The 22,281-nt window shown below is 46.3% G+C and overlaps 1 protein-coding gene across 3 annotated transcripts; it reads right to left on the reverse strand.

The window, feature by feature from the left end:
* Window positions 1–31: 31 nt before the first annotated feature.
* On the reverse strand, window positions 32–21,104 carry POLE2 (DNA polymerase epsilon 2, accessory subunit). 3 transcript variants are annotated; one of them, XM_071557166.1, is made up of 19 exons: window positions 21,029–21,104; window positions 18,422–18,522; window positions 16,908–16,983; window positions 15,408–15,485; window positions 14,584–14,677; window positions 12,925–12,999; window positions 12,607–12,690; window positions 12,068–12,124; window positions 11,627–11,675; window positions 10,639–10,711; window positions 10,016–10,188; window positions 8,383–8,472; window positions 8,135–8,189; window positions 7,789–7,845; window positions 7,620–7,697; window positions 7,134–7,242; window positions 2,511–2,687; window positions 947–1,014; window positions 32–353 (listed from the first exon to the last, which is right to left on the reverse strand). In XM_071557166.1, exons 1-19 carry the CDS (start codon window positions 21,094–21,096, stop codon window positions 335–337), a joined length of 1,581 nt encoding a protein of 526 aa, XP_071413267.1. In that variant the 5' UTR covers window positions 21,097–21,104; the 3' UTR covers window positions 32–334. The 3 variants fall into 3 exon arrangements, with proteins under 3 accessions (XP_071413267.1, XP_071413266.1, XP_071413268.1); XM_071557165.1 differs by having other exon boundaries at window positions 7,789–7,848; XM_071557167.1 differs by lacking the exons at window positions 32–353; window positions 947–1,014; window positions 2,511–2,687 and adding an exon at window positions 3,424–3,562 and having other exon boundaries at window positions 7,789–7,848.
* Between the last annotated feature and the right edge of the window lie 1,177 nt (window positions 21,105–22,281).

Here is a 22,281-nt window from a genome sequence, read left to right on the forward strand (position 1 = left end):
TCCACCATCTCCTCCCCCAGTGTCCCCTCCAGGTAACCTGACATGTCAGTTCAGCTCAAAGTTCTCCCCATCTTTAACTTCTTTTTATCAAACACATCTTTTCAGTTTGCTGCACATGCAGCTGGTTCCTCCAGTTGCCATTTTTTTATGCTTGGCCAGTTCTTCACTCTTGACTCTGCTCCTTAAACTGACAACAGTGTCTTTTCCTGGAAAAGTTTATTTGTGTACAAAACTTGACATTTACTATAAAAAGGCCATAATACATCATAAAATCAAGCCATTTAAAAAGCAAGAGCTGGAGGTGGCTGCTCCCTTTTTGGTTTCCTGCAGAAATTCAGAGTCCCTGAAGCTTGCTGAAAATACCAAAGAAAAACATTATTTAGGGTTTTTTTTTCCTAAAGATAATTCACAATACTATTCTATTTCTTGATCTATTAAAGACTTGATATTTAAAGACCTAAAGTATCTCATGGTATGGCATTTTTTATATTCAAGTAAAGGTTACACGAGTTGATCCATTATCAATTCCCTTGGAAATTTCTGCAACAAGGTATGGAACAATCAGAATAAATTTGTGCTTTTCCCACCATCATTATTTCAAACAGGTAAATTTTCCTCACAGCTGGAAGCCCTTGGATACTTTTTAATACTTTTTGGTGTTGCAGCTGCTCTTTTTCCACTCAGTGGAACAAAACAGTTGGAATGAATGAGCAGAGATTTAAAAATTTGTGAAATCAAAGCACGATCACAAAATGAACCAAGAATTGTTGCTAAATTTCTGAATTTATTGCTTTAGTTCTGCCCATTTGGATTCCTGACACTGCCCAAGTGTGAAGCAGGAGTTACACTGGGAGAACATCACTGTAAGATCTATTTCCTGTGTTCCTCCTGGTGGTTTGTACCTAAGAAAACACTTTATTTTCTATGAGAAAGTGAATTTATTTACCTGTCTTCCACTGTCTTGTTGGAGGGGTAGAACACCTTGAAGCCAAACCCACTCCTTGGAAACGAACCCTGGAAAATAAACCACAGAACTGAAACAAAAACAAGGCCTTAAAAAGTTATAATGTTGGTGCCTCTAAAAAGTGCTGTGTGAACCTTTGGTAACTTGTTCTGTCCTGACTAAAGAGATGGTGTTAGGAATTACCCCAGGAATCATAAATAAAGGTTAGGTGGACATTCAGAGAAGGAGAGGATATGAAGATATACAAGTGTCAGCACCTGGGTCAGGATAACAAAGTTGGAAAGTTCAAAGCGAGGAAGAGAAGCAAAGACCCCAAAAGTGAGGCCAGAACAACCCCTGAAAACCCTGCCCAGAGAAGGTCCAAGACTCTGCCTCAGGCTCCACCCAAACTCTGCTTATTATGAATATGATAATTAAGTCAAAATTATATGAATATGTATGTTAAGATGATGTAACTTTGTATGAGGACTGTATAAATTACCCCATTCCTCACTAAAACAGGGAGTTAGTTGTGCAGGGCTAACTGGCTAAGCCTCCCCACACTGGAAAATAAACCTTTGCTGCTTAAAGATGAATTGTCTCTAAGCAGTTCTTTTAGAATCATAGAATGGATTGGGCTGGAAAAGACCTCCAAGATCATCAAGTCCAACCCTTGATCCAACCCCACTGTGATCACCAGCCCAGGGCACAGAGTGCCCTGGGCTGGTGATCACAGTGGGGTTGAATCAAGACGTGGTGGATTCTCACTCAGTGCCACATCCACAGAATGACAGAATCATAGAATGGACTGGGTTGGAAAAGACCTCCAAGATCATCGAGTCCAACCCTTGGGCCAACTCCAGTCCCTTTACCAGATCATGGCACTCAGTGTCACGGCCAAGCTCACCTTAAAAACCTCCAGGGATGGGGAATCCACCCCCTCTCTGGGCAGCCCATTCCAATCCCTGAGCACTCTCTCTGCAAAGAATTTGTTTCTGCTCTCCAACTTCAATTTCCCCTGGCAGAGCTTGAGCCCATCGTGCCCCCTTGTCCTATTGCTGAGTGCCTGGGAGAAGAGACCAACCCCCACCTGGCCAGAACTTCCCTTCAGGCAGTTCCAGACAGTGCTGAGGTCTTTTCTTGGAGATCCTGGAGGTCTTTTCCAACCCAATCCATTCTATGATTCTGTGATTCTATGGATGTGGCACTGAGTGAGAATCCACCACGTCTTGATCCAACTCTATTGAATCCACCACATCTTGATCCAACCCTACTGTGATCACCAGCCCAGGGCACGGAGTGGGGTGATCACAGTGGGGTTGGATCAAGGGTTGGACTTGATGATCTTGGAGGTCTTTTCCAACCCAATCCATTCTATGATTCTATTTTACACACACAAGCCAGGCAAGTTTTTGCCCAGTATGAACTGCCTTTGCCTCCAACATTGTCAATAAACACCTTTGCTGCTAAAAAGACAAAAAGCTTCTCAGCAGTTCTTTATTTCGAGGCGTTTCTCACTCCGGGGTGTGGGCAGAACAGTGTCCCTGGTGCGGAAGGGGCAGCTCACCGGGTTGATGCACAGGCAGTCGGCGTTGGTGACGGTGAAGGCGTCGTGCCGGTCGGCAGCGACCAGCAGGTCGGGCACGGGGTAGAGCCGCAGGGCGTAGTCGTAGGCCCAGAACACGGGGCTGACAGACAGTGGCAGTGGGCACAGGTGGGCCTGGCACAGCAGCGTCCGCACCAGCTGTGGGGAGAGACAGAGAGAGGGGCTGGGAGTGATCCTACATCCAACCCAGCGGGCACAGGTGGGCCTGGCACAGCAGCGTCTGCACCAGCTGTGGGGAGAGACAGAGAAGAGGGGCTGGGAATGATTCCTTCATCCAACCCAGTGGGCACAGGTCTGCCTGGCACAGAGAGGGGCTGGGAATGTTCCTGACATCCAACCCAGCAGGCACAGGTGGGCCTGGCACAGCAGCGTCCGCACCAGCTGTGGGGACAGAGAGAGGGGCTGGGAGTGATCCTACATCCAACCCAGCAGGCACAGGTCTGCCTGGCACAGAGAGAGGCTGGGAATGTTCCTACATCCAACCAGCGGGCACAGGTGTGCCTGGCACAGAGAGGGGCTGGGAATGTTCCTACATCCAACCCACTCCAGACAGCCGGCACAGAGAGGGGCTGGGAATGTTCCTGACATCCAACCCAGCGGGCACAGGTGTGCCTGGCACAGAGAGGGGCTGGGAATGTTCCTACATCCAACCAGCGGGCACAGGTGTGCCTGGCACAGAGAGGAGCTGGGAATGTTCCTACATCCAGCCCACTCCAGACAGCCGGCACAGAGAGGGGCTGGGAATGTTTCTACATCCAACCCACTCCGGGCAGTGGGCACAGGTGTGCCTGGCACAGAGAGGGGCTGGGAATGTTCCTACATCCAGCCCACTCCGGACAGTGGGCACAGGTGTGCCTGGCACAGAGAGGGGCTGGGAATGTTCCTACATCCAGCCCACTCCGGACAGTGGGCACAGGTGTGCCTGGCACAGAGAGGGGCTGGGAATGTTCCTACATCCAGCCCATTCTGGGCAGCAGGCACAGGTGAGCCTGGCACAGCAGCGTCCGCACCAGCTGTGGGGAGAGACAGAGAGAGAGAGGGGCTGGGAATGTTCCCAACATCCAACCCACTCCAGGCAGCGGGCACAGGTGTGCCTGGCACAGAGAGGGGCTGGGAATGTGCCTGACATCCAACCCAGCGGGCACAGGTGTGCCTGGCACAGAGAGGGGCTGGGAATGTTCCTACATCCAACCCACTCCAGACAGCCGGCACAGAGAGGGGCTGGGAATGTTCCTGACATCCAACCCACTCCGGGCAGCGGGCACAGGTGTGCCTGGCACAGAGAGGGGCTGGGAATGTTTCTACATCCAACCCACTCCGGGCAGTGGGCACAGGTGTGCCTGGCACAGAGAAGGGCTGGGAATGTTCCTGACATCCAACCCAGCGGGCACAGGTGTGCCTGGCACAGAGAGGGGCTGGGAATGTTCCCAACATCCAACCCAGCGGGCACAGGTGTGTCTGGCACAGAGAGGGGCTGGGAATGTTCCTACATCCAACCCACTCCAGTTTGCTTTGTTTTGTTGGATCTCACTCGCTCTGATTATCAATAATTTCAGCTGCCCCACAAATACTCAGCACTCAGATACTCTTTCATTGTTGTGGGTTTTTTATTTTTATGGGTTTTTTCATTTCTATGGGTTTTTTCATCATTGTGGGTTTTTTCATTTTTATGAGGTTTTTCTCATTTTTTGGGTTTTTTTTGGTTTCAGGGGTTTTTTTCCCTTTTAGGGGTCTTTCCATTTTTATGGTTTTTTTTAAATTTTTGTGTGGTTTTTTTCATTTTTAGGGTTTTTTTAAATTTCTCTGGGTTTTTCCATTTTTTTTTTCATTTTTGTGGGGTTTTTTCAGTTTTGGGGTTTTTTCATTTTTGTGGGGTTTTTTTCATTTTTATGGGGTTTTTCATTTTTATGTTTTTTAAATTTTTGTGGGTATTTATATTTTTTCATTTTTAGGAATTTTTTTACGTTTTTCATTTTTATGTTTTTTTTTCATTTTTATGGATTTTTAATTTTTATGGGGTTTTTTCATTTTTATGCTGTTTTTTCAGTCTTATGGGTTTTTACTTTTTGTGGTTTTTTTTCATTTTTATGGGTTTTTTCACTTTTGTGTTGTTTTTTTTTAATTTTTCAGGGTTTTTACTTTTTGTGGGTTTTTTTCATTTTTATGGGTTTTTCTATTTTTGTGGGGTTTTTAATTTTTATGGGTTTTTTTCACTTTTTTTTTAATTTTTCAGGTTTTTTTCATTTTTATGATTTTTTCATTTTTGTGGGTCTTTTCATTTTTATGATTTTTTCATTTTTGTGGGTTTTTTCATTTTTATGGGGTTTTTTCACTTTTGTTTTTTTTTTAATTTTTCATGTTTTTTTCATTTTTATGATTTTTTCATTTTTATGGTTTTTTTTCACTTTTGTGTTTTGGTTTTTTTTAATTTTTCAGGTTTTTTTCATTTTTATGATTTTTTCATTTTTGTGGTTTTTTTCATTTTTATGGGGTTTTTTCACTTTTGTGGGTTTTTTTATTTTTCAGGTTTTTTTCATTTTTATGGGTTTTTTCATTTTTAATTTTTCAGGTTTTTTTCATTTTTATGGGGTTTTTTTCACTTTTGTGGGTTTTTTTTAAATTTTTCAGGTTTTTTTCATTTTTATGGGTTTTTTCATTTTTAATTTTTCAGTTTTTTTTCATTTTTATGGGTTTTTTCATTTTTATGGGTTTTTTCATTTTTATGGGGTTTTTTTCACTTTTGTGGTTTTTTTTAATTTTTCAGGTTTTTTTCATTTTTATGGGTTTTTTCATTTTTAATTTTTCAGTTTTTTTTCATTTTTATGGGTTTTTTCATTTTTATGGGTTTTTTTTCACTTTTGTGGGGTTTTTTTTAATTTTTCAGGTTTTTTTCATTTTTATGGGTTTTTTCATTTTTATGGGTTTTTTCATTTTTATTTTTTTTTCACTTTTGTGTTTTGGTTTTTTTTAATTTTTCAGGTTTTTTTCATTTTTGTGGGTTTTTTTCGTTTTTATGGGGTTTTTTTCACTTTTGTTTTTTTTTAATTTTTCAGGGTTTTTTCATTTTTATGATTTTTTTCATTTTTGTGGGTTTTTTCATTTTTATTTTTTTTTCACTTTTGTGTTTTGGGTTTTTTTAATTTTTCAGGTTTTTTTCATTTTTGTGGGTTTTTTTCGTTTTTATGGGGTTTTTTTCACTTTTGTTTTTTTTTAATTTTTCAGGGTTTTTTCATTTTTATGATTTTTTTCATTTTTGTGGGTTTTTTTCATTTTTATTTTTTTTTCACTTTTGTGTTTGTTTTTTTTTAATTTTTCAGGTTTTTTTCATTTTATGGGTCTTTTCCTTTTTATCAGATTTTCCCTTTTTTTGTCATTTTTGTGGATTTTTTTCACTTTTATGGTTTTTTTTCACTGTTATGTTTTTTTTCATTTCTGTAGGTTTTTAATACACAAAATCCTCTCTAAAGCACATCAGCCAATATTTGAAGATACCAAAACTATTTCATCATTCAGACTCTTCCCAGGAAAATCTCCTTACCTGTTGCTCCAGCCCAGGAAGTACCAACAGTGCCAGAACTTCCATTTTAGAGCTTGTTTTTTCCCCTCCTGGCTTTCCTCACAGTGTGAGTTAATGACAAACCCCACACTTTGACTCTTTTCCCTGAACTGAAGAAATAATTTGATTCCCAAATGATTTTGATTCCTTTCTTAGCAATAAAATTTCCCTCTCATTTTTTAACACTGATGGGTAAATTTAAAAAAAAAAAAAAAACAAACAGTGACAGGCCAAAAAAAGACAGAGAAAAAGTAGAGAATGCAGCAGCACCTGCAGGAAGGGCTGAAATCATAACCCTACACTGCCTTTGTGGTTCCTTCCTGGGAAAAAAGGACAGGGAAGTGACAGGAATGGAAATGTGCCCAGCAAACCCAGGTGTGTCACTGCCCACTGAGGGTTCACACAGAGGGACTGAGGAGGAAAGAGCTAAAACAAGTGTCTGAGTCAAGCAAACTAAAAAATCCCTGTAAAATACCTCAGCCCAGGCTGCATCCAATGAGCCAGCACTACCTGGATCATTCCCATCCAATTATATCACCAAATCCCATCAACTCCTGCTGTGGGCTCATTAACTGGAGCCCAAACCTGGTGTACAAAAAGCAGGATTAAGACTTCAAGTGGGAAGGCAAAACAAGCAGATGAACTTTTGGAGAAGTGCTGCTTTAGTGCCAATGGCACTGGGGAACTGATCCAATCCTTCAAAAAATGGTAGTTGGAGTTCAACTTTGCCCTCAGGAATCAACGTGTCCTGGTAGGACATTCATGGCTGTAGGAAGTTCTGTGTGCAAGGGCACTGCAGTGTCACAGAATGACTCACCACCACCTAAAAGTATCCTAAAAGTACCATGGGTTGAGTTATTTTACTGTCAAAATGCAAATACTGAATTTACAGATGCTTCTCCCAGTCCCTCTGGGTTCCTCTCGCAACGTGTCACGAGAATGAGGATCAGAGCACCCAAAATCCAGACCTGCTGGTCAATAAACAAGCCAAAGATGTTGGCAGAAGGTGCTGAGCAAAAGACACTCACGTGGTTGGGGATGTCCATGTTGCTGCTGGGGAACCTGACACAGTTTCTGCACATTTTGTTGACCAAATCTTCCCGGAAGATGACGATTTCTTGGGTGCAGTATTGAACCCTAAGCAGAAAACATAATGAGATTAAGTAAGATGAACCTAAAAACTAGGGAGTTTTTCTCCCTTAATACATCCAAATAAAAAGCATATTTGAATTAAAATAGTATTTTCCCTTCTTCATTTCCTCCAGATTCAGAAAACACACGATGCTTTTGAGCAGGACTTTTATACCCACAATCAAACTGCTTTTCATCACTGACTTATTTATGTCTTGATGTATTTAGAACTAGTAACAATTCAGGCATGTGGAGAATTCTATTAATTTGACAAACTTAAAACCAGTTTTTCCAAAATTTGTGGGTTTTGAAAATTACATGAATTGGTCATTTAGTAAAAAATTTAAAATTATATGAAATAAAATTAGAAGTTACACTGTCACCTGCAAGGATTTGTGGTGAAAACTGAAAATGGCACCAGCTGTCTGAACTCCTGAGTAATATTTTCAGCCAGGGGAGGTCTGAAATAAACAGCAGCAGATGTATCAAGAAAAACTCTTGCCTTCTTTAAGTATTTAACTCAAAATTCTTGAGAAAGTGAAGCAAACTGACCTTGGTAGAATAGAACCAGGCCCGGGATCTTCAGGGCCAGGGACAAACACAAATCGACTACTGGAAAAAAGGCAGCACTTTAGATAAAGTGATCTAATGCATTGAATTCAAAGATCAGGAGCCAGAATAACAGTCCACGGAGAGCTCCGGGCTCTCTCATTAGCAGTTTCCATTCCTCAGCTATTTTAGATAAAATCAAAGCCTCAATCTGCTCCCAAAACAAACCTGTTACGAAACCAGCTCGTTATCTGATCCCAGCTGGCTCACAACACAGAGCAAAGGTGGTACCTCTCACTCTCTTAATTGCAGGTTTCACCAAATAAACAGCTGTCCCTCTGCTCTGTACCTGTTATGAATGCTGGGATATTCACATATGATATCTGCAAGAGCCTTCAAGGAACCTGGAGTCAGGAAAAAACACACACAACCCCTGGTTAGACAACAAACACACACGGGATGAGTCACCCCATCACTTCAGTGCGTTCAAAGTGTGTCACTCAGAAAATAAGGGTCTATTTTCCCCTGCCTTCATTTGTTTGCCATCATTATTTTAATTCACTGCACATGGCTGGCTGTTTACAAAGCCTTCCTTACCTTTCAGTGACTGGATTTGATTTTTTCCATACGGCGCCGATGAAAAATTCCCACAGAAGAAAAAGCAGGTGGGAGGTGCAGAGGAATAACCTGGGAAGAGAGAGGATCTGTGAGTGAATTCCACTCCCTTCAGCATCTCTCAGCCTCCAGCTCCTTCCATGAAAGGCAGAAACAAGCAGCACTTCAAGCTCTGCTGCTATAAATACACACAATTTTCCTGATAGAGGCTGTTTTTAGCCTAAAAAGGGGGATGACAATGTACAAATGGCACTTCAAGGGAGCCCTCTGTTATTTAGACTTCAACACTGTGTGTGGCTCCAACTGCTGACCCAGCCAGAGAAAAACACAATCTAACAAATAATACTTTAAAATGTGTTATTATTTCCTTAACAACAGCAAGTGGGCAGCAATGTGTTGCTGTTGAGATCCATGATCATTCCAACTCCAATATTTAATTCACTCTCTGGCATTATAAAGCCACATAAATTCCATTCTCTGGAATTGCCTGAGCAGTTTAAGGATCTGATGAATCCTGACAACCTCACTGATCAGCCAGAAACACAGGCCACATAGCAAAGGGTGAAAAAAGAAACCTGAAATAAAAATAGAAACATCTACTCAGGCATTCATCTCACATCCCAGTTCCTCTCCATTTTCCTCACATGCAAGACCAGACTTGGATTTACTTCAGTGGTTTCCAATTGGGTTGGTAAATAGAACAAAACTGCTTATCCCAGGGAAATGGCTCATCAATTATTTTCCTTGCTGTTCCACTCAGCTATTCCCTTCAGTTTGTAATTAGGAAGGTAATCACTTGCCTATTAAAACCCCCAAACAGCACATGCAATGTCTGCACCTTTGCTGGGTGAGTTCAGCACATGGATCTCACCAACCAAAGCCCCTTTGTCACTTCAACACCTGAAATCTTGGACCAGCTCCAGTTTGCTCCAAGGATTTGCCAGCTCTGATGGAGACACTGAACTGGTTTTTAACTTCTGGATGAGTGTGTTAATTTGTGTCCTGTTCTCTTTGGGTGGGCAGCAGTTTCCCACCATGAGTTTTATGTTGTTTGTTTTTAAAGCAGTGCCCACTCCCAACTCCCATTCTATCCAAGGCAGACAGGACAGGCTGCTCCTGAACTGCTTTGGAATACAGAGAAGCCATTCCCTCATGCTTGTTATCCCAGTGCTGTCAGGATTACTAATCATGGAATCATGGAATGGTTTGGCATGGAAGGGACCTTAAAAATCATCCCATCCCACCTGTGCCATGGGCAGGGACACCTCCCACCAGCCCAGGCTGCTCCAAGCCCTGTCCAACCTGGCCTGGGACACTCCCAGGGATGGGGCAGCCACAGCTTCTCTGCCCAACCTGTGCCAGGGCCTGCCCACCCTCCCAGCCACCAATTCCTTCCCCATATCCCACCTGTCCCTGCCCTCTGGCAGTGGGAAGCAATGCCCACCTCTCTGAATTAAGGAGTTTTCTTTAAACCAAGCCCAGGAAGATCTTCCAGGAGCAAAAGAAACATTCCTGTCACAGCACATAAAATGGCTACTGGCCAAAACAAAGGACTAAGAATTTATGAAAACAAATTATGAAAACGAGGTTTAGGGTCACAGCAATTCTCACCTACCTGAAAACATCATGTGAAGCTTTTCCAGCACCTCTGCTTGGTCCAGCCACACATCAGAGAGAAACACAAACATGGCATCTTCATTCTCATTCTCCAGCTGCTTGAGTTTGGCAGAAGCCTTTACTGATGATGAAGAAGGGCCTCCAAAGAAGTTTATATTCCCATAGAAGGCTCTGCATCATTGAAATACTCAAGTTAGGATCACAGAATCCCAGAATGGTTTGGGTTGGAAGGGATCTTAAAGCTCATCCCATTCCAACTCTCTGCCATAGACCATCCTGGGGTTCTGTGATCCACCCTTCCAGCAACAAGGAATTTGTTATTCCCATGTAACAGTCCCCTAGTTTTGCAATTCAGAAGGGTTTAGATCCCAATTTCCATTAATCTGCAGAGCCCAAAGGCCTTTGGAAGGGTTTTCCTGCCAACACTCCAGGCTTTAGTGCTGGTCCAAGCAGATCAGCAAGTCCCAGAACTGCTTCCTTAAAACTGTATTTATTTTGAACCACTGGGGGAGGAGGAATAAAAACATCCTTGAATGTCCCAGAAATTTGAAAATAACAATGCTCTAACTCAGAAACCCTTAAGGAAATCAGGAGTGAGGCTGCCAGCAGCCAGGTTTGTACCTCGTGGTGGCAGAAGGCTCAGTGGGTGGAAATCCAAATGCATTCACATGGAAAACTTCATCTTCATACCAACCTAAGAGAGTTTGGAGCAGCAGAACAACCTTTAGTCTCTCTAACAGCATCATGTCCCAGACATGAGTCAGTCAGAGCTGGCAGCTGTGCTGAGCAGCTATTCCAGCCTCCACCAACCCCCCTTGTGACAGCACCAGCCCCAGATCCAGGCCATGGAATGATCCTGCTGGAAAACGGGCTGAGAAGGAACCAAGTGCTTTGTTAGCCCCACAAAGGTTAACAAAGGATGGATTTGCTTCTCTGGATGGATTTGCTGCACAGCCACATGAAGAACCTCCCCAACTCAGCCCAGGGAGAATCCAGGGGAACAGGAATCACTCCTGCTGGCCCTGCCCTGGAGGAGTCCCCACCAGACTGCACCTCCTCTCAAGGAACAGGCTGATGAGATCCTTGTCCCCACTATCATCATTTGTGCTCCCAACTTCTGCTCACTCTCTACATGTTAAACACAGAACACACTGGAAAACAGGCTGAGATGGGGCACATTGCACAGGGGAATATTCTACAGAAATAGCCTTTTTTTGTGCTAAAACAAGGCTCTTAAACTGCAAGGCCTGACATTTTAAAAAGACTCTTTAAAGCCTCTAAAGGACCAAGCTTTGCCAACACAGAGCAGCATTTTCAGGTTGGTAGATCACATATTCTAGTCTGTCTTCCTAATCCAGTGATAACTCCTCCAGTGCTGGAGGCCAATCCTCAAAGCTGCCACAGATACATCCCCCCAACACCCCCAAATTCCTGCTCTCTGCCTCCAGACCCCACAAAGCAACAGGTTTATGGCCAAAACTCTCAGTCACACACTTCTTATGGTCAAGCCTTGCCAACATGAGACTTGTTTGTTCAGCCACATCTGGCAGAGACAGCCTGAACAGAATAATTTATTACAAGCAAAAAAAAAACCCCCAGTTTGCTTTACCTTCTGCCAGCACAAAGCAGCATTCAGTGTATAACCCACTGTGGAACTGGTGCAGGAAGGTTAAAGAATGTGTTTTTCTCAGATCAGGACTCTTAAAGTTGGTTCTTTAGCCAAAATTTGCTTTCCAGCTGGTGTAATACACTTGGAAATTACAGAAAGTTCACTGAAGGGCCTGGAAATTCCCTGTTAGCTGAGCAGGAAAGTTCATAGAAAGCTCCAAACCAGGAACAGGTTCTGCTTCCACTAGAAAAAGTACTGACCTTGTCCCAGGAGAAAGGACATGGAGCTGCAGCAGCCAAGGAATTTGAAAGGAAGGAGAAAGACAGAGCTGCAACTCTCAAGGTATAATTTTTAATGGTAAGTATTGATTTACTACTCAATTTAAAATTCTGCAGGTGTACAGGAAATTCCTTCAGCCCTTCCATCACAGAAAAAGGATATTGCTTTACTGAGGTCTAGCTGGACAACTCCTGTGGGGTCTTCTAGGAAATATTTCCCCTAAAAAACAGAATTAATAAAGCAAAATATACCCAAACACATAAATGCTTCAATCAGAAGCATCTCTCAGTCAGTATTTGTTTGTAATTTGGCTGTGTTCAACATTGCAGGCTTAGAACACACTGGCAGAACTGAAAATACTGCAGTTTATTGTATGTCAGCAGGTTCCCTCTGGGCTGCTGCAGCTGGGGTTGCTGCTGCCTCCCTCCCCCAAAACCACAGCCCAGGGAAATGGCAAGTCCAAACACAGTCACTGGGAGCTCCAGCCAGGGACATGCCCAAAAATTCTACCTGCTTCTGGTTGCTGACATGAAGCATTACAGAATTCTGTAGTGAGAAGGCATTTTCCTTCTCCCACTGGCACCAACTTGTGGAAAAGCCTCTGAGAATGGATCCAGTGGTGATATATTTAAGTTTTCTCATTTTCTGATGTAACACTGAATGACCAGTGTCCAGATAATCAACAACAAAAAGCAACTCACCTCCTTGAGCTGAGTGATCATCCCAAGCACAATCACCTCTCCCACCTTGGCTGTGTTGCCCAGCAGAGTTTCCACTGTCTTCAGCTGGAACCAAAGGCAAAGAATCACACCAGAATTAATCAAACCCTCCAGGTGCCTCTTTTTCTTCACACAGCACATGTTTTTACACAAACACACAGATGAGGTACAACAAATTCATTATTAAAATCAAGGGTAGTGTCTGAAAGCAGCACAGGTTAGGAGAAGATTTCCAGTAATGCCTGTTGGGATTATTTGGCTTTCAACTGGATTAAAACTGAAGAGAACAGGATTTTTTACCTGGAATTTACTCTTGCTGTCATCAGGGTGAGCCACAATCGGTGAAGGAGAGAACAACTCATGTCTGTGAGTTCTCTGCAGAAACCAGAATTGAAGTAATTCAGTTTAAAAAATAAATGAGCACTGTCAAGAAGCCAATTCATTACAACCATTGTGCAAAATACTTTATAAAGTTCTTCTCTGGTATATCCAGCAGCTTTTAATAACCAGTTCTTTTGACAAGAATTTGATTTTAATAAATAGATGATCAATAACACTAATAAATAATAATAAAACTCAGCCTAAAAATGTATTAGCAAAGCATCTCTGATGCTTCTGAAAGAAATTATTTATGACTAAATGGAGGGAAGAAAGTTTGTGTGAAACCACAAGGCAGAGAGGTGCAAAATGATGGGATGGAGTTCAACAAGGCCAAGTGCAGGTCCTGCCCTTTGGCCACCCCAACCCCCTGCAGTGCTCCAGGCTGGGCACAGAGTGGCTGGAGAGCAGCCAGGCAGAGGGACCCGGGGGGACTGAGGGACAGGAAGCTCAACAGGAGCCACCAGTGTGCCCAGGTGGCCAAGAAGGCCAAGGGGATCCTGGCCTGGATCCAAACTAGCGTGGCCAGCAGGCCCAGGGCAGTGACCCTTCCCCTGGACTCTGCCTTGGGAAGGCCACACCTTGAGTGTTGTGTTCAGTTCTGGGCCCCTCAGTTGAGGAAAGGGATTGAGGGGCTGGAGCGGGGCCAGAGAAGAGCAACGAGGCTGGAGAAGGGACTGGAGGTGGCACTGAGTGTCCTCTGAAACACCTCCAGGGACAGAGAATCCACCATGTCTTGATCCAACCTCACTGTGATCACCAGCCCAGGGCACTCTGTGCCCTGGGCTGGTGATCACAGTGGGGTTGAATCAAGGGTTGGACTTGATGATCTCAGAGGTCTCTTCCAATCCAACTGAGAAGAGCAACGAGGCTGGAGAAGGGACTGGAGCACAAGTGCTGTGGGGAGAGGCTGAGGGAGCTGGGGATGTTTAGCCTGGAGAAGAGGAGGCTCAGAGGTGACCTCAGCACTGTCTGGAACTGTCTGAAGGGAAGTTCTGGCCAGGTGGGGGTTGGTCTCTTCTCCCAGGCACTCAGCAATAGGACAAGCGGGACTCAAGCTGTGCCAGGGGAAATTGAAGTTGGAGAGCAGGAAAAAATTCTTTGCAGAGAGAGTGCTCAGGGATTGGAATGGGCTGCCCAGAGAGGGGGTGGATTCCCCATCCCTGGAGGTTTTTCAACTGAGCTTGGCCGTGGCACTGAGTGCCATGATCTGGTAAAGGGACTGGAGTTGGCCCAAGGGTTGGACTTGATGATCTCAGAGGGCTTTTCCACCCCAATCCATTCTATGATTCTGTGATTCTATGGATGTGGCACTGAGTGGGAATCCACCACATCTTGATCCAACCCTACTGTGATCACTAGCCCAGGGCACAGAGTGGGCTGGGAGCGCCCTCAGAGTGCCCTGGGCTGGTGATCACAGCGGGGTTGGATCAAGGGTTGGACTTCATGACCTCGGAGGTCTTTTCCAACCCAATCCATTCTATGAGTCTATGTTTCTCTGATTCTGCTTTTGTAAAAGGAGGATTTAGGATATATCCCTAAGGATCCCTCTGCTGTTCCCAGAAATCCAGGGCCTCTGACCTGCTGCAGGATGGAGTAGCGCTCACGGAACAGCTCTGCTTTGTCTCTGGCAGTTCCAAGCAAACTTGGGGCAGGGAGGTTGGTCATTGACAGACTGCAAGGAGGGTAACACAGTCAGGATTTAATTAAAAAATACATTCCACACACAGAAATGACTTATTGACCTCCAGGTTCTGGGAGGCTGCAAAGGCTACAGACACCCCTGCAGGGTGTAGGTACTCCATGAGGGACATTCCTGCTCTGGATCCTGTGTCTGCATTCTGAAGGTTTCATCCACTTCATTTCCCTCTAACCCACAGGCTTTGAGATTTATCTTTCCACCCAAAAGGGCCTCTGCAGAAATCCATTTTTTACAAAAAAGCAGTTATGCCTTTTAAGTGGCCAGGAACAAGAGTGTTATTCCTCCAGTTTTTCCAGCCTCCAGAATCACCAGCTGCTCCTAATTTTAATTATTTTAGCATTTGGACTTTGCCTTAGAAATCCCCCAGGGCACCAGGGAGCTGCCAGGTACAGACTGAAAAATAAAAACATGCAACAGACAGACTAAATTTATTAAAAAAATAAATTTTAATAGCCAAGTGTGAGAAAAAAACCAAGTCCAAGCTACACTTAGTGATGTATGTCCTGAGCTTTACTGTCTTTTTTATTCATTGCATGGGATAAATATGGTTTATGGTTTGGAACATTTACTACCTTTCTCACTCAGGCTTGAGCTGAACAGACCCAAGGGGGAAAGAATAAAAATAAGACTTTTAACCACAGAGAAACTGAGGCTTTTTTCTTAAAGCAAGAAGTAGTTGAAAGTTAAAATATGGAAGACTTACGGTAGGAACTTCTTTCTTTCTGAGTTATAAATATAACGTGGGATATCAAAGGCTCCAATAATGTTGAAAACAGTTTCTCTGAAACAAGAATTCATTTACAGCATTACTTGAACATTGTTTTCCCACCAAACCACTCTGTGACTCCATGAAGTGCATGAAACAAAGAGTAATAAATATGTTGAATAAAATGACATTTGTTTTGTTCACTGTCACTCTGGGTTATCACCATTTCTCCTGAATCTTTCTATTTTCTCTTCTATTTTCTGTTTTATTTTCCATTCTATTTTCTCCTGCATCCACTGGATTCTAATTAAATAATTAGAGTCGTCCCTATGATCTGTAGAGCTTTTCCCTTCAGGGCTCTGCACTGAGAATCTGCACACACACAGATTTCTCTGAAGTATAAAAAGCAGCACAAAGGAAAGCCACACTCAAACCACCTGCACCAAGAAGGTTCCAAGGACAAGGAGAGAAGTTAAACCCAGTTTTGCTCCACCTGGAGAGGCTGTGGGATGGCAGTGTCTGATTGCCATGCCCAGCAAACCATTTCTTGTCATGCTTTGCATTGCAGTGTCAATACAACATAAACACTAAAGGTTCATCATGATCACAAAGTTCTCAGGAACTTCACTAATTGCTCCACACTCTGGGAAAATCAATCAGGATTTCAGAAAAGTACATGAAAAGCAGGAACAAGCCCCATAGAGGAAAACTTTTCCAAGTGCTCTCAAGGAAAAAGAAGGCACAAAAATACCCTGAGATATTAACCAACCCTTCTGTTCACCTCTTGATTTGCTTTTCTCTTGAAGAAAATGATCTCAGGGTATTTTTGTGCCTTTTTTTTTCCTTGAGAGCACTTGGAAAAGTTTTCCTCTATGGGGCTTGTTCCTGCTTTTTATGTAGTTTTCTGAAATCCTGATTGATTTTCCCAAAGTGTGGAGCAATTAGTGAAGTTCCTGAGAACTTTGTGATCGTGATGAATGAATGTGTTTCCTTTAGTGTTTATGTTGTATTGACACTGCAATGCAAAGCATGACAAGAAATGGTTTGCTGGGCATGGCAATCAGACACTGTCATCCCACAGCCTCTCCAGGTGGAGCAAAACTGGGTTTAACTTCTCTCCTTGTCCTTGGAACCTCCTTGGTGCAGATGGTTTGAGTGTGGCTTTCCTTTGTGCTGCTTTTTATACTTCAGAGAAATCTGTGTGTGTGCAGATTCTCAGTGCAGAGCCCTGAAGGGAAAAGCTCTACAGATCACAGGGACAACTGGTCACACACAACCACAGCATCCCAATCCCAGGTTATATTTAGAAACCCCTGGAGCCAATCCATGGGAACAAACCTTGGGAGGAGGAACTTCCCAAACCTGCACAGGAAGCAGCAGGGAAGACAAAAGCACACAGCAATTACAGCACTGCAGAAAATGCCTGACATCCATTCCCTGAGGGGAAATCAGGAGAGGCACAGCCACACACCTTCAATCACACACAGTGTCACCTACGTGGCTTCATCCGGGGCTCGGCTGCATTCCTGGACTGCTGTTTCCACTGTGGCTTGTTCAATCATGTTAGATGACACTGGAAAAGAAAAATTCCAAGGATTAAGGCTGCAGCCTGTGGAATGCACTGAGGAAGTGGTTCTCGAATATTTCCCATTAAATGGTTGAGTCTTGTCAGAGGAATCTGTCAGACAAATCAGCACATTTTCTGTGAGCTAATGACACACAGTGTTTACAAATGGATCCCTTCGTGTTGGCACCAAAAGGACACATTTCTAGCAAAACCACACACTGTGCCCACCATTAATTCCCTAAACAGGGAGAACAGGACAAATTACAGCCTATGCAAAGCTGCCAAATACACTACAAATGTGTGAGGAGCTGAGCTTTCACATCCTGGAGGTTAATTTTGTTCCAGAACATTATCACAAGGATTGCTGTCATAAGGAAATGTTCTGACACAATTCTGGAGACAGGCACATTGTTGTCTTTGTGGATTTGAACTGATAATTGAAGTTAAAAATATTTCTGAACACTAACAGAATAAGCATGTGCCCCTCTGGATTTAATTAGGTATAAATAGAATAGGCTGAGATGGTTTCCTGAACTCACCTAAGGCCTGGATTTTATTTTAGATCATACTTATATTTGAATCTCCTTGGCCAAAAAACTGGAAGTGAGCCCAAGTTTCTTAGTTCTCACGAGCTCTGATCAGTAAATACACGTGTCAGGCACCCTCTGTCAGTCACAGCCTTTAACTAAGGGTGCTACAACTCTTCTTTTGAGCTGTCAGACCCCTCAGATCACACCTGTCAGCAACCCTTTCCTGGACACAGGTTACTGAATAACAAGTGAATTCATTTCTCATTATTTCTTTGGTTTATTTTATCACAGAATCATGGAATGGTTTGGGTTGGGAGGAACTAAAAGCCCACCCAGTGCCACCCTTGCCATGGGCAGGGACACCTCCCACCAGCCCAGGCTCCTCCAAGCCCTGTCCAGCCTGGCCTGGGACACTCCCAGGGCTGGGGCAGCCACAGCTTCTCTGGGCACCTGTGCCAGGGCCTGCCCACCCTCCCAGCCACCAATTCCTTCCCAATATTCAATCCAAACCTGCTTTCTTTCAATTTGAAGCCATTCCCCCTTGTCCTGTCACTCCATGCTCTTACTCATCTCTCCATTTTAATCTTTATCCATCTCCCTCCATTTTAATATTCAAAATGATAGTTTCAAGTACAAAGATGTCCATACAGACTTTCAGTAACTGCCAAAGAAAGATTTTACCACTTTTGGAAAAGTCAGGGTGTACCAGGCTGCCAACTTTGCAATGGCATAAATGTCTCTTGCTGACACTGCAAACTTCAGTATTTAACAAAACAAAATGCCAACAAATACATTTATCTCAATCAACCCATTACAGCCCAATGATACCTCAGTGCCTCTGCTGCCAATAACTGTCTTTGTCTAAATCACAATATAAGTGGCTGGTAAATTTGCTTAAGAAATTGTTTACTCACAAGGCTGTTTCTCAACAGCATCGATGACATTTTCAATGACATCCTGAAGTTCTGCTTCACTGATGGACTGAAAAGTTTCAGTGAGATACTTCAGAGCATCCCTAATTCAGAAGGAGAAAGCACAAAAAGCAATTAATACTCCATAGTTTATACAAGCTGTGCTGGTTTTGGCAGGTGTGCAAATCATCACTACATGGCTTGTGGTTTAAAAGAAGTAGAAACAATTAGTAATGCTAATTAGTTTAAGGCAAAGAAAAAACTCATTGGGATTGAAAACACTGAGGATGAGATATGGCTGTGGAGAACCTCAGCTCATACAATCCTGTCCACCTTGGAAGGGACCTCTGGAGACCATCTGGTCCAACCTACTCAAAGCAGGACCCCAACAAGCCAAGCCTTGAGTATCTCCAGTGAGGCATTCCCTGTATCCTGTTCCTCCATCCCTTGTCCCAGCTCCCTCCCAGCTCTCCTGGAGCCCCTTTAGGCCCTGGAAGGAGCTCTAAGGTCTCTGGGACTGGAATTATTTTAATTCTAAACAACACAAGAATCAGAAATCCAGTTCTTCCCTCATCCTTAGACTAAAGTCTTGCAGTTAATGACAATTTCCTTATTAATGTCAGCTGTTGGCCAACCAAGCTGGTGTTTTGGGTATCAGCCTGACCTTCAAAACATCTCAGTTCATGGAACTGTGGAATGAGGAGCTCTGGACTTGGGCTCCTCACTAGTGAAAGTGCCAGGGCACTGTCCAGAACAATCACATCCCATCCACGACAGAAACAAAATGGAACTAACAGTAACACATGAGCTAGAAAGGGAAAAGAGGAGTGATGGAGCCCCTGGCTGTCCTATAAATCATGACACCTTCCACTGCAAGCAGGAACCACTTCTCATTGACCTTGTCATCTCCAAATAATAAACACTACTATATTTGGAAATACATCATTTATGCCTTTGGAAATGCCATTTTCTCCTTCTTCTAGCAAGGGATGTTGAACACAGGACTGGCAAGTACAACTTGGGAAAGAGATCCCAGAGTTGTTAGGGAGAGTGTCAGACACACAACCCAACCAAACACCAGCACTGCCATTGGGAGGGCCCCAAGGGGGCACACACGGCAAGCGCTGCAGTGGGGTGGGGAACCGTGGGGATGGAGGGAGGGAGGGATGGATGGATGGATGGATGGATGGATGGATGGATGGATGGATGGATGGATGGATGGATGGGTGGATGGATGGGTGGATGGATGGGTGGATGGATGGGTGGATGGATGGGTGGGTGGATGGGTGGGTGGATGGGTGGGTGGATGGGTGGGTGGATGGGTGGGTGGATGGGTGGGTGGATGGGTGGGTGGATGGGTGGGTGGATGGGTGGGTGGATGGATGGGTGGATGGATGGGTGGGTGGATGGATGGATGGGTGGATGGATGGATGGGTGGATGGATGGATGGGTGGATGGATGGATGGATGGATGGGTGGATGGGTGGGTGGATGGGTGGGTGGAGGGGTGGGTGGAGGGGTGGGTGGAGGGGTGGGTGGAGGGGTGGAGGGGTGGAGGAGTGGATGGATGGAGGGGTGGATGGATGGAGGGGTGGATGGATGGAGGGGTGGATGGGTGGAGGGGTGGGTGGATGGGTGGAGGGGGGGGTGGATGGGTGGAGGGGGGGGTGGGGGGGTGGGTGGATGGAGGGATGGATGGATGGGTGGGTGGGTGGATGGGTGGATGGAGGGATGGGTGGGTGGATGGATGGGTGGGTGGGTGGATGGATGGATGGAGGGATGGGTGGATGGGTGGGTGGATGGATGGATGGGTGGATGGATGGGTGGGTGGGTGGGTGGGTGGATCGGTGGGTGGATGGATGGACGGACGGACGGATGGATGGGTGGGTGGATGGGTGGATGGATGGACGGACGGACGGATGGGTGGATGGGTGGGTGGGTGGGTGGGTGGATGGATGGGTGGGTGGATGGATGGACGGACGGACGGATGGGTGGGTGGATGGGTGGATGGATGGACGGACGGACGGATGGGTGGATGGGTGGGTGGATGGGTGGATGGATGGATGGACGGACGGATGGGTGGATGGGTGGATGGACGGACGGATGGATGGGTGGATGGAAGATGCCCACAGCAGCAGGACAGCAGAGGTCTCGGTGAGGTGAGGGAGGAAGAGGCGAGAAAAGCACCACCACATCCTGAGGAGGAGCTGCCCCGACCCCAACCCACGACTCCGGACCCTGGGCCTGAGCGCTGCTTGGGCACGATGGCAGCAGAAGGAGCGGGCCCTGAGCGGGGCCAGCCCTGTCCCGGAGCAGTACCAGCCCAACCCAGAGCAGTATCAGCCTTGTCCCAGAGCGGTACCAGCCTAACCGTGAGCAGTGCCAGCCCTGTCTCACAGCAGTACCAGCCCAGCCCACAGCGGTACCAGCCCCACAGCAGTACCAGCTCGATCCAGAGCGGTACCAGCCCCACAGCAGTACCAGCCCAGCCCACAGCGGTACCAGCCCCACGGCAGTACCAGCTCGATCCAGAGCGGTCCCGGCCTGTCCCAGCCTGTCCCCACAGCGGTCCCGGCCCTGTCCCATCCCTGTCCCGTCCCGCGGTACTCACGGCCGCAGCAGCAGCCCCCGCAGGCGGAAGGCCGAGCTCAGGCGCCGCCGCAGCCGCTCGGGCTCCATGGCGGGAATTGGCGCCAAACGCGCCGGGGCCGCCCCACAGCCCCGGCCCGGCCCCGGCGGGAGGAGCCCCGGGACGGGGCGGGGTGAGAGCCGGGCGGGGTGAGAGCCGGGCGGGGTGAGCGGGGCTGGGAGAGGACTCGGGACGGGGCGGGGACCCAGGCGGTGTGAGCGGGGCGGGGAGGGGACCCGGGCGGGGTGAGCGGGGCGGGGACGGGACCCGGGCGGGGTGAGCGGGGCGGGGACGGGACCCGGGACGGGGCGGGGAGTGGACTCGGGCGGGGTGAGAGCCGGGATCGGAAGGGGCCCGGGCGGTGAGAGCCGTGCGGGAAGGGGACCCGGGCGGGCACAGCACCGGGACACGGACCGGCCCTGCTGGGGCACCGCCAGTGCTGGGGCGGCTCTGGGAATCTCAGACAAGAGAGACACTGAGGGGCTGGAGCATGTCCAGGGAAGGGGCTGGAGCAGCAGGAGCAGCTGAGGGGGCTCAGCTGGAGAAAAGGAGGCTCAGGGGGCACCTTCTGGCTCTACAATCCCTGCCAGGAGGGGGGAGCTGGGACAGGGGGTTGGGCTGTGCCCCAGGGCACAGGGACAGGAACAGAGGGCACGGCCTCAGGCTGGGCCAGGGCAGGGACAGGTTGGATATTGCAGAAGACTTCCTCACGGGAAGGGTTGTCCAGCCCTGGCACAGCTGCCCCGGGCAGGGGTGGATCCCCATCTCTGGAGGGATTTAACAGCCCTGTGGATGTGGCACTTGGGGACACGGGGCAGTGGTGGCCTTGGCACTGCTGGGGGAACAACTGGATGATCTCAGACGGTTTTTCCAACCTGAAGCATTCCACGATTCTGTGAAACACACAAGTCACCCGATGCAACCACGCTCGGTATCAGTTTGTTGCCCTGCAGGTGTAGCTCACACCTCCTCTGCCCCCTCCTTCCCCCTGCACCTCCAGCACCCCAGACTGACCCGTCCAGTCTCTCCAGCCCCAGATTTACCTGCCACAAAACATCCATCACGTCCAGCTGTGAATTGGTCTTGCTTGCACTCCTGGGACTGAACCTTGTTTTCACCTGTTGACATGTTTAGTCAGACCAGAGAGCCCTTCCAGCTGGGTCTGTCTTGGCTGACAAGCACAGGGCTGTTTTTACACCTAATGATAGAACAGAATAGTTTGGGCTGGGAGGGAC

Source organism: Pithys albifrons, chromosome 6 (assembly GCF_047495875.1).
Source record: "Pithys albifrons albifrons isolate INPA30051 chromosome 6, PitAlb_v1, whole genome shotgun sequence".
In the NCBI taxonomy this organism is placed as follows: Eukaryota; Metazoa; Chordata; class Aves; order Passeriformes; family Thamnophilidae; genus Pithys; species Pithys albifrons.